This window comes from Diabrotica virgifera, chromosome 8, assembly GCF_917563875.1.
Source record: "Diabrotica virgifera virgifera chromosome 8, PGI_DIABVI_V3a".
Taxonomy (NCBI): domain Eukaryota; kingdom Metazoa; phylum Arthropoda; class Insecta; order Coleoptera; family Chrysomelidae; genus Diabrotica; species Diabrotica virgifera.
The window spans coordinates 200,054,648-200,067,161 of NC_065450.1; the positions used below are offsets into that span (position 1 = coordinate 200,054,648).

The 12,514-nt window shown below is 32.6% G+C and overlaps 1 protein-coding gene across 19 annotated transcripts in view; it reads left to right on the plus strand.

The window, feature by feature from the left end:
* Positions 1-12,514, plus strand: part of LOC114328241 (dynamin) — a 72,868-nt gene that overhangs the window by 33,005 nt on the left and 27,349 nt on the right. For all 19 annotated transcript variants that reach the window (XR_007700356.1, XR_007700358.1, XR_007700362.1 and 16 more), the window contains exons 4-9: positions 1,157-1,360; positions 7,059-7,251; positions 7,540-7,749; positions 9,289-9,496; positions 11,884-12,021; positions 12,307-12,464. Coding sequence is in view for 10 of the 19 variants with exons in the window: in XM_050659598.1 (XP_050515555.1) it covers positions 1,157-1,360; positions 7,059-7,251; positions 7,540-7,749; positions 9,289-9,496; positions 11,884-12,021; positions 12,307-12,464 (1,111 nt within the window). In the remaining 9 variants the exon portion in view is untranslated. The remainder of the gene's footprint in view (positions 1-1,156; positions 1,361-7,058; positions 7,252-7,539; positions 7,750-9,288; positions 9,497-11,883; positions 12,022-12,306; positions 12,465-12,514) is intronic.

Below are 12,514 nucleotides of genomic sequence, written 5' to 3' on the forward strand. Positions count from 1 at the left end.
ACCCCCCAAATGTTTGTGTACGTTCCAAATAAACTATTACTGCGGTACCATTAGTTAAACACAGTGTTTTTAAAACTTTTTTACCTCTTTGTATTTTTTCGATAAAGCACTTTTTATCGAGATGTGGCTTCTTTTTTAATATGGTTCAAAATATACCTAAAAATGTAAATCATAAATAAATTTTCATATTATTACCAAGTCTCCATAATCGTACTTAACCATATACAAATATGTGGTGGATTTGAAAAATATTCAAAATATCTCGATAAAAACTGACTTTTCTAAAAAGTACTAAGAGGCAAAAAAGTTTTTAAAACATTGTATTTAACTACTGGTACTACAATAATAATTAAATTGGAACGTACACAAAAGTTTGGGGGGGGGGGGGTTTAAAGGAACAAAACCCCATAACATTTTTAAGGGCTGTCCAAATTTCACTATAATTTTTTCTTAAGATACTACTGACATAAGAATGCCACATGTCCATTTTCAATAAAAGATCTCTAATAGTTTTCGATATATTGGAAAAAATCGATTTTCATTTTGTAACTTCAAAGGGCTGTAACTTTTTTTATGTGCACATTTGTACTAAGGTAAGTTAGGTTCAATCAAACTATTTTGGTCCCAGAATATGTGATTAAATTTATGATCTGTATTTTTGTTACACCCTGTATAAGTGGAATTATTTTAAATCAGACGGCCAGTCGGAATTTATAAATTGTAACGAAAAGTTTGAGATATAAATCGTTTAAGTATTGTTACTCGGAAAATAGATTAATATAATTTACATTAAGTTTTATTTATTATCTTGATGTCAAGTGCGCGTGTTATAATGTCGAAAATAAATTTTAAATAATACTTGTAGATGTTAATTATGTTTTAGTATAAGTAAGTGAATGTAATAAATTAAAATAAAGACTAATAAATTAAGGTTTTAAATTAAAATAAAGTTAATAATACATTCTGTAAAAACGTAACAATATGTGTTTTTAATCTCCATTTGTTACCATTAAAAAAAACTAAAATTTCTTTTTAAATAACAATTTTTTATTTTTTTGCTCTATGGATAGTTGATGATTTGAATTTGGCGGTAATTAATTAAAATTTTGAATTCTATACTAGGATGAGGTCATAATATCTAATATCTCTATTTCAGTTCTTAACCTGACTCTGATAGATCTGCCGGGTATGACCAAGGTGCCCATAGGAGACCAACCCGTTGACATCGAACAGCAGATAAGGAACATGATTATGCAGTTCATCAATAGAGATTCCTGCCTTATCTTGGCGGTCACGCCAGCAAACACAGATCTGGCCAACTCGGATGCTTTACAGATCGCCAGAGAAGTGGATCCTCAAGGTAAATATAGATTTTTTATAGTATTTATGAATTACGTTGTGATAGAAGAGCTTACACTAAACCAAAAAAATAGATTTTTGGTTTAGTGTTTTTTAAAAGAACTGTGAAGAATTGTCAGTGATGAAAAAAGAATATGTGTACTTTGTACGCACGTAAGAAGTTATACTTCTATTATATGATTTCAACGAAATCAATATACTTTAAACAGTTTCTCTACTACTTTCCAAAAATTTTTAATAAAACAATACCAAAAATTAAAAAAATAAAAGAATAAAACACACACAAACACATTGAAAAATGCCACAAATGATTTCTGAACAATAATTGTTGCCAAAAATTTTAATTAAATACGTATTTTCTGAAAAAAATTATATAATAATATACTTACAATCATAAAATCTATAAAATAAAAATAAAAAAAAATAACAACTTGCTTGGGGCTTGAACCCACTTCACGTCTATCGCGCCGTACGAAAGTCGAAGCGATTTCCCACTGCACCAAATTCCGTATACGTCATGTGGGAATATACACAAACTAAACGTTTACACCATAAACTTTTTGACATTTTGTTTATTTATAGGAATTTAATCAAATTATTAGTTTGATTTTTGTCGAATTAAAATACAACAAAATATAGAGTAAGAAAACGATATATTAGATGAATATTTCTAGAAAGTTTGTTCGTAATCAGATTATGTAAATTAAAGCATTGCCTACTAATAGGTAACTACATTATTTTTTTTACATTTTCCAAATAGATAGGTATGAAGATAATTTTTTATTGGAATACAACTGAAACATTTAGAATTACGTACCTGCGGCTTTTCTAAACTATTTAAAAAGTCACTATAATTATAAGTTTGATTTTATTTCTGTCGTCACAACAATAAAAACTAATATATACAATATTTTTGTTTACCGATAACCTCCATATTGAACAATTATTGACAGATCATTTCAACACCCAATCAGAGCCCGTATAACGACTAATATCATACTGTCGGTGTGCGCATGCGCGCAGATTAATAAAATTTCACTCTCAATGAAATCGCGCCTAAATTAGTATAACTTCAAAAACTAAAAAATATATGGAACAAAAAGATGGAAAAATCATATATTTTTGATTAGGAATGAAGCATCCAACAAATTTTATGAAAATAGACGGAGCTGATGACCCCAGATTTTATCACTCACTAATATGTAACTGCTAACAGTGCTACTGCTATCAGTGAGTATATTAGACTAAAAGAAAATAACCCTAATTTAACTAATAACTCTTGGCTGAAAGACTGAGAAGACGTTTTGACTGCTCATCCGCAGAAATTTTTTGGGCAGCAGTTTCCAAAGTTACAATTGCTATTTGGATCGCCAACGTTTGAAAGAAGACGGCGCAATAAGAAGAAGAACTAATAACAGAACGGACTGGACTCACTTTAGGCAGGAGTTAAGTGACACAATTGACCTAAATGTACCAATCGAAACTAATGAACAACATAATGAAGTGGAGAAACTAACCATAAATATACAACAAGCAGCATAGAATAGTAAAAAACAAATTATAAGCAAAACCGAAGGTCAAAATTATCCTAAAAAAATTCGAGAGCTGGTGCAACCTCGCCCAACAGTTAAAAAGAGAAATAGGACACCAGGCATGAATCAATAAACCAGTACATAAACGATCTGACGACATAATATGACCAAATCACTGTCTACTCACTGTGCAAAATTACAAAAATAATAAATAGACTAATAGACCAACGCAACAGATTCAGCCGATTAGAAAAGAAAATGGATCATAGGCACGTGATGAAAAACAAAAAGCAAACGTGTTCGCTTCATACTCAGATAATGTATTCCAAAATCACAAAATGGAAAATAATCAAGTCGAAAACGATGATGATGAGATCTACAAAACACGATGTGAACAATACTGATAAAGGAATAATAAAGCCTATTACCCTAAAAAAGTAACCAAAGTAATCAAATTCAATATAAAGCCCAAAAAGTGCCCAGGATTTGACTTAATAACAGGAGACATACCTACGAACGTCACCGTAAAACTTGCAATCCTTATAAATGTAGTACCCATCCATGTTACAATATGTACCAATAAAGTGAAAAAAAAAACAGCTGAACTAATCATGACTCCCAACCCAGGGAAACCAGTAACTAAAGTATAATCGTACAGAAAAATAATAATTGTTGTTATCAACTATGTCCAAATTATTTGAGTAAATATTGCTAATAAGAATACAACCTATACTCAGCCACAAATAAATTATTCCTTCCCATCAATAGCTTTAGAGAAACCTCAAACCTCTAGAAGATAATAAAATTAATATGCTCAGATATTTTTCTAGACATAAGGCTTTTTACTAAAACTCAAAAGATATCTTTCCATCCACCATGTCCAGCTAATATAGTCACATTTGGAGGACAGAATTTTTAGACTTAAACAATATGTACGACCAATCAAAGCAGGAGCCTCACATGGCAGTATTCTGGGACCCATATTATACAGGGTGTTTCATTAATAATTAGTAACTGGAGAAGTAATTATAGTAACTGGAGAAGCCTTAGCACAAAATACGAAGATTTAACCTAAAACACTTAAATAAAATGTGGTTCCTTACTGAGTTACAGGGTGTTTTATCTAAAAATTTAAAAATTATTTTTGCTCAGCATTTTAAAACTATTCGACGTATCCTTTTCGTACTTGACAGGAAGTATTGGTACTGTAGAAGCTACTAAATTATGTTGAAACAAACGTTTATGGCTATTACCAGAGGCGTACGACCGGAGAAAGTGAATGGTTGACCCTTTCCAAATTCTACGCCACTGGCGAAATTGCTATTTCAGTTCAACTTTTGGATTCTCCAATACTTTCCATGAAAATAATATACTCTTCATTCGTAACGATAAAGTCATTAGTTTTCGAGATATTTGAAGTTAAAAATGAAACGACACGGTTATTTTGATCAGTGTATTGTGTCGCTTCATTTTTAATTTCAAATATCTCGAAAACTAATCATTTTATCGTTACGAATGAAGAGTATATTATTGCAAAATCAAAAAATTAGACTAAAATAACAATTTCGTCAGTGGTGTAGAATTTGGGAAGGATCAATCAGCCATTATCCCCTGTCGTACGCCTCTGGTAGTAGCTAGAAACGTGTTTTTTTATCTTAATTTATTAGGGTGTACAGTACCTACACTTTCTGCCAAGTATAATAAGAATACGCCAAATAGTTTTAAAGTACTGGGTACAAATAATTTTTAAATTTTAATCATATGAATCATATCATAAATTAATCAAAATAACTGTGCCGTTTCATATTTAACTTCAAATATCTCGAAAACTGATGACTTTATCGTTTATTATTTACGTAGAAAGTATTGTAGAATCCAAAAATGGCACTAAAATAGTAATTCCTCCAGTGGCGTAGAATTTGATAAGGGTCAACCATTCACCATCCCCTGTCGTACGCCTCTGATAGTAGCTAGAAACGTTTGTTTATCATAATTTAGTAGAGTGTCTAGTAGTCGCACTTTCTGCCAAGTATGAAAAGAATACGTCGAATAGTTTTAAAATGCTGAGCAAAAATAGTTTTTAAATTTTTATATAATACACCCTGTAACTCAGTAAGGAACCACATTTTATTTAAGTGTTTTAGTTTAAATCTTCGTATTTTGCGATAAGGTTTCTCCAGTTACTATATAGACAATTATTAATGAAACACCCTGTATTTACTATACAGGGTGTCCCATAATGAATTAGACATTAGCTAATGGGTGATGGAAGACATCAAAATATTAAGATTGAACCAAAATCGCTTAAATAAAATATGGCTCCATATTGAGTTACAGGGTGTTTTGTTTAAACATTTAAAAACTGTTTTTGCTTACTATTTATTTTAAAACCATTCGACATATCCTTTTCATACTTGCCAGAAAGTGTAGGTATTATACACCCTATGAAATTATTATAAATAAACGTTTCTGGCTACTACCAGTGGCGTACGACAGGGGACACGGACAGCGAATGGTTGACCCTTCCCATATTCTACGACACTGACGGAATTGCCATTTTACCGCAATTTTTCGATTCTAGAATACTCTATGTAAATAACGTACTGTTTACTCGTTACGATAAAGTCAATAGTTTTCGAGATATTTGAAGTTAAACATGTAACGGCACAGTTATTTTAATTAATGTATTGTGCCGCTTAATTTTTAATTTCAAATATTTCGAAAACTAATGAATTTTCGTTAAGAATGAATAATATCCTCTTCAGTATTAATGATAAAATCATTAGTTTTCGAGATATTTGAAGTTTAAAATTAACCGTTACATGTTTAACTTCAAATATCTCGAAAACTAATGACTTTATCGTTACGAGTAAAGAGTACGTTATTTACATAAAGAGTATTGGTGAATCGAAAAATTGCGCTAAAATGGCAATTCCGCCAGTGGCGTAGAATTTGGGAAGGATCAACCATTCGCTGTCCCTGTCGTACGCCATTAGCGTACTACTACACACTGGAATATACTGCAATACTAACAGTTGGTGAAACATTAGAAGAAACAACTAGATACCTCCAAAATGCTGTGAACAAAATAAACACCTACAATAATTATTAAATAAATAATGGGGCATAAAAATTAATGAAGGGAAATCGGTTCATACCGATTTCACTTACAAAAAATAAATAATCACCTAGTTAGACTAAAAAATACAATCGTCTCGTATAAGAAAACAGGTAAATACCTAGGCCTAGGACTACATGTGGATAGCAAATTAAAGTGGCAGGAACATATTAAAAAGAAAACTAAAGAATTGAAACTGAAATACAAGGTACAGATTCAAGATATATTGGTTATTAGGTAGATTGTAGAAGCTCACAACTTACAATCAAAAAGAAGGTATTAGTTTAAAAACATATGCTCAAACCAGTATGGTCCCATAGCCTACAGATATGGGGCTGTACTAGTGAGAGTAACTAGGCTTGCCTACCGAATACTACAAGAAATAAAGAAAATTACCAAAGGTCACGAAAACCGACTACATACCCATACAAATAAGGAAGTGTTAGAGCTGGAACTACTAGATAATCAAGACCTAGTCCGCAGGCTCAAACGCACCAAACATTTCGAACTAGTGTGATAGTGATAAAAGTATAAATGTCAAACCTAGCCTTAACAGTAAAGTGTGCAACAATAGTTATTAGACTGTAAGTTGAATCATTGGACAATAAAGTAACATTGTTTCTTTAATAATAATAAAAAAGGAATGAAACATATTCTGAAACACCTTGTATACATATGGGAATACTATAATAGCAAAGCACAATACTGTATTTTGTTATTGCTTTCTTTTCTAACCTCATATTAACTCATATCTACCAATTACGTACTTCCTAAAAATCATATTAAAGATAAGGATTTGTTTCGAATAAAAAAACTAAGCCAGTGAAAGTTTCAAGTACAATTGATGTTTCGGTGGAATTACTAAATATGACACACACGAGCTCACATCAATTACGATCAACTGGCAAGTTTTCTTGGTCGAATTAATGAGAATGAGAATAACTTAAAAAAACGACAAATTTTTTTCGTATTAAGTTGGTTAAAATAAATGACTTATCTTACTGGTCTCATACGCTGCATGCTGTTATTGCTATTTCAATTTGTTTCAGGATATCGCACCATAGGTGTCATAACCAAATTAGATATAATGGACGAAGGGACGGATGCTAAGTATATTCTTGAGAACAAACTGTTGCCCTTAAGAAGAGGTTATGTAGGTGTCATAAACCGTTCACAAAGAGATATTGATGGACAAAAGGATATAAAATTAGCGCTGGAAGCTGAAAGAAAATATTTCTTGGGGTAATTATTATGTTATTCGTCATTAATTTTTAATTAATTTCAACAATTTTCATGACTCTTAGTAATTTCCCCATTGTATCCCCATTTGTATCACTTAAAAAGTCTGTTTTAAAGAAATTACAAACAGAAATCCAAACAGACTAATAGTTGCGAACAACGATCTAGACTTTATTGGTCCTTCTGGTCCTTCGAGCCGGATTATAATTAAATAAATCAATTTGCCTTACTCTCCGTTGTTGTTTGTAGAAAATTGTAGGTACTAATACAATTTTTTCTTAACAATTCCAGGCATCCGTCCTATACACATATAGCCGACAAATTGGGTACTCCATACCTACAAAAAGTGTTAAACGAGCAACTAACCAATCACATACGAAATACTCTTCCTTCTTTACGAGATAATTTACAGAAACAGGTGATTATTCTGGAAAAGGAGCTTGGCGATTTCAAGAACTTCTCTCCTGATGATCCAAGTATGAAATCAAAGGCTATGCTTCAGTAAGTAACAGTTTTTATTGTAATAAATCTTATTAATAGCACAAATGAATACGATATATCGTAAAATATAATATAGCTAGTTTAGCAAGAATATTTATACAATAAGCCATTCATTTTTAATAAACTGCAATTCGTATAGGAAGTCTCTAAGCATTATTCACTGCTAATGTGCCTATTGGCTTACTTAAAACTTTTTATTGTTTATGTTATGACTTTCTAACTTGTCAATACTTAAAATGTCAAAAAGGTGATCAAAACTTTATGTAAAAATAAATGGACTACAACGAGCAATTGGCTGAACACATCAGGTAACTAATGACCTCTAAATATACCTTCTTCTTCTTTATGTACCATGTCCTTTCAGGACGTTGGTTACCATCATAGCTATCTTAATTTTAGTCACTGCCACCCTAAATAGCATGCTTGTATCAATACCACACCAATCTCGCAAATTCTTCAACCATGAAGTCCTTCGTCCTGGACTGCGTTTGCCTGCTATTGTCCCTTGCATAATATTTTGTATCAACCTGTATTTTGGACCTCGCATTACATGTCCGAACTACTCCAGCTTTCTCTTCATGATGCTTTTTATAATCTCAGTCAGTAGTCTTGCTGAAACGTTCTACATTGTGGAGTTTCAAATCATCTCCACCCACGAAATTCGTCTATAACACGACATTTAGAAAATCTCAAGGCGATTTAGATCAGTTTTATTCACAGTCCAACACTCGACAGCTTAAAGTAAGACCGAGAATACTTAGCAGCGAAGTAGGCGGATTCTCTTCTCAATGCCAATTTTAGGCCTCTGTTACATAATACCTTGGAGATCCTTCTAAAAGCGGTTCTGACCTGCTCTATCCTAGATCTAATTTCGCCGTGACTATCTGCGTTACAATTTAATTGCTGTCCAAGGTAAACGATTTTATCAACTTGCTCAAGTTTGGTATTATTTATACTTATATATCATCATCATCATCATCATAAGCCTCTCTCAGTCCACTGCTGGACATAGGCCTCCCCTGTTTGTCTCCAAAGTGTTCTATCTTGTGCGTTCTGCATCCAGTTTTTTGTTGTCTTTCGTAAGTCGTCTTGCCATCGTGTTGGTCGTCTTCCTCTGCTACGTTTATCGGCTCTTGGTTTCCATTCAACTAGTTTGCGAGTCCATCTTCCGTCCTTCATTCTGGCAACGTGTCCAGTCCATTTCCATTTTAAGTTACAGCTTCTTTGCCAATGACGTCTATGACTTTGGTCTTAGCTCGTAGATCTTCGTTTCTAATCCTGTCTCGCAGAGTGGCCCCTATCGTTGATCGCTCCATTCTTCTCTGCGCTACTCTTAGTTTTTGTGCGTTTTTCTTTGTGAGCGATAATGTTTCTGCACCATAGGTCATCACCGGTAGCAAGCATTGGTCGAAAACTTTTTTCTTCTTACTTTACTTATATATAGACGAATATAAATATACCTGTAAATGCCATATCACAAGATTTAGACTACAACTTGTAGCCACACAGAATTTATCGACTTTTGCGTTATTTGTACAGGATGATCCAGCAGTTCGCTCTAAGTTTCGAAAAAGTTCTCGAAGGCTCCAGATCGGACGATGTGAACACAACTGAGCTGTCGGGAGGCGCTAGAATCAACTGTGTCTTTCACGAAAGATTCCCGTTTGAAGTTGTCAAAATGGAGTTCGACGAAAGCGAGCTGAGAAAGGAAATAGCAATCGCCATTGCGAACATTCATGGAATTAGGGTAAGATCATAGGCCTGGATCCCGCGTACCAAAAAAAATTATTAACAGCAAGCTGAAAATTTGTTAATAGCTTAACGGTGTCTAGTCGGACAAACTTTGATGTACGGGAACACTGGAACAGGAGAAGTTTTAATTGTGGAACATCTTACAGGTTTCGAACGTCAGACTACGAAAACGTGCCATTAGTCTAAGTAATGAAGCTTAAAATAGGACAAAACCTCGCCATTGTTATAGAATGGATCGATTTGCTTGAAAATTTGAGAATAGATAGTGGATAGTCCAATGATCAAAATCTATATCATGCCGAAAGGCGCTTTTACCATGGGGGTGGTTGCCACCCCATCTCGGGGTTGGAAATTTTTTATTATATTTTGACCGCAAAAGCTGGTAAAAACGTTCATTCTAAGCAAAAAACCTTCTATACATTTTTTTGATAAAATTGATAGTTTTCGATTTATTCGCTATCGAAAATATTAGTTTTATATCGACAAAATCAATGTTTTTAATACATTTTCTGATAATAACTCCAAAAGTTTTCGTTTTATCAAAACAACTTTACTTAACAAAAATGTACCTTTTGAAAAAATAAATGAAACCGTTTTTTTAAATTTTCTTTAAGACCAATAGTAATCGAGCTATACTTTATTATATGTTGGCTCTTCTTCGTCAAATGCTAAATATTGCAGTTTTAAAGTCAAAAGACGGGAAAACTATGCATTTTTCGAGAACAACTTGTTCAAACTAATTTAAAGTACTTAAAAATATATATCTCCAGAAATAAAAAAAGTCTATAGCTCAAAAATTAAGTGACTTATAATGAAAAGAATGTCAGTCCCTATTTTTTTCAGCGAAAAAGTGATCGCAAGCAACCCTCTAATAACCACCCTAATTAAAATTAGTCATTGACCTTATTTGGTCTTTTTTTACTTATGTATTATTAATAGGTTCTCGAAGTTTGACCGGCTTAGAATGTTTAGTTTAAAAAAAAATGGAGTTAAAAGTGAATAACGAATTTTTGTAGTTTGGAAAAAATGGCATTTTCTTCAGAATAGCAAGATTAGCACCAGAGATGCGAAAAATGTTTAAATATGAAATTGTAGCTTATTTACTTCCCAAGAACCTGGATTGCAAAAATTTTTTCTACAGTAAAAGTGAGCTATTGGCAATTAAAACTTATAATAACATGCAAAAACCACCTTTACCAACCCTTTCAAAGTCACCTCTTTTTGCGACTGAGGATTTTAAAAAGATTTAATATTAATAGGCTTATAGACCTTGTACAACCCTACAAAATTATTATTTACGAAACTTTCTAAGATAACAAACAAAAAAGTTACGGTTAAAAAACCAATACCATCCAATACTGTTTTTTGAAAAAAAAAAATTGTGAAATCCAATTGGAAGCATTGTAATGTAAATTAGCGGTGCTTTAAGTCATTGGCCTTATTCAGTCTTCTGTATTTATACATTATTAATAGATTCTAGAAGTTTGACTGGCTTAGAATGATTAGTTTTTAAAAAAATGGAGCTAAAAGCGAATAACGAATTTTTGTAGTTTGGTAAAAAATGCCATTTTCTTCAGAAGAGAAAGATTAGCATCAGAGATACGAAAAAATGTTTAAATATGAAATTGTAGGTTATTTAATTCCCAAGAATTTAGTTTGAAAAAATTTTTTCTACGGCAAAAATTGAGTGAATCGTAAATGAGTAATCAAAAAACACTGATTTTTTCTATACAAAACTAACACTTTCGATAGCGCATAAATCGAAAACTATTAATTTTATCAAAAAAATATATAAAACATTTTTTGCTTAGAATGAATGTTTTTATCAACTTTTGCGGTCAAAATATAATAAAAAATTTCCACACCCGAGATTGGGTGGCAACCACCCCCATGGTAAAAGCGCCTTTCGTCATCATATAGATTTTGATCCTTGGAGTATCCACTACTTATTCTCAAATTTTCAAGCAAATCGATCCATTCTGTAAAAGTTGCGAGGTGAAAAGCTTCGGTTCCTGGCGTACATGTATTTTGTAGGACAGAACTTCCAATTGATTTGTTACCCTTTTAACATACATATTTGTCGGACAAACATTTGTTTATATATTATATAAAGTTGGCTATTGAATAAACTTAAAACAACCTGTTAGTTTTCACAATCATAAACGTGTCAGGATTACACCTTCCATAGTTAAAATCACGTTCCACAATTAAAACTTCTCCTGTTCCAGTGTTCCCATACATCAAAGTTTGTCCGACTAGACACCGTTAAGCTATTAACAAATTTCCAGCTTGCTATTAATAATTTTTTTTTGTAAGCGGGATCCAGGCCTAATATTATAACAAGTAATTCCTCTATACTGTATGTTTTTTCGATTCTTCTAGATAGGTCTTTTTACGCCTGATTTAGCATTTGATGCCATAGTAAAAAAGCAAATCTCTAGATTGAAAGACCCTTGCTTGAAGTGTGTGGATCTAGTCTCAACCGAGTTGTTGAATGTTGTACACAACTGCTCAGAACAGGTGAGTAACAGCTCCTATAGAGCGTTCGACGTTAAGAATGTAACATTGCGGAGATAGCCCCATGTATTTCTTATGAACGATAGAAGCGCGCCGATGCCACGCCATACTGACTAGAATGAATCGTATATCGGCAGTCAAGTATCCACCCGTGCGCGAGAGGTTTGGCAACACTGATCTCTGTAAGCGTAACGTTCTATTCTTAACGTGAAGCAAAATATAGAAAAAAGTAGTTTATATCTAATATTTTTAAAGTGTATCTAAATAAGCAATGTTTCCTTTTTTTAGATGTCGAGGTTTCCGAGATTAAGAGAAATCGTTGAACGAGTTATAACGAATCACGTGAGAAAAAGAGAGCAAGAATGTAGGGATCAACTATCGGTATACATTAACTGCCAACTTTCTTATATGAATACAAATCATGAAGACTTTATAGGATTTGCCAAGTAAGACAAAGACATTGTGCTGTTTATATTAATTTACGTTTTGTTCTAAC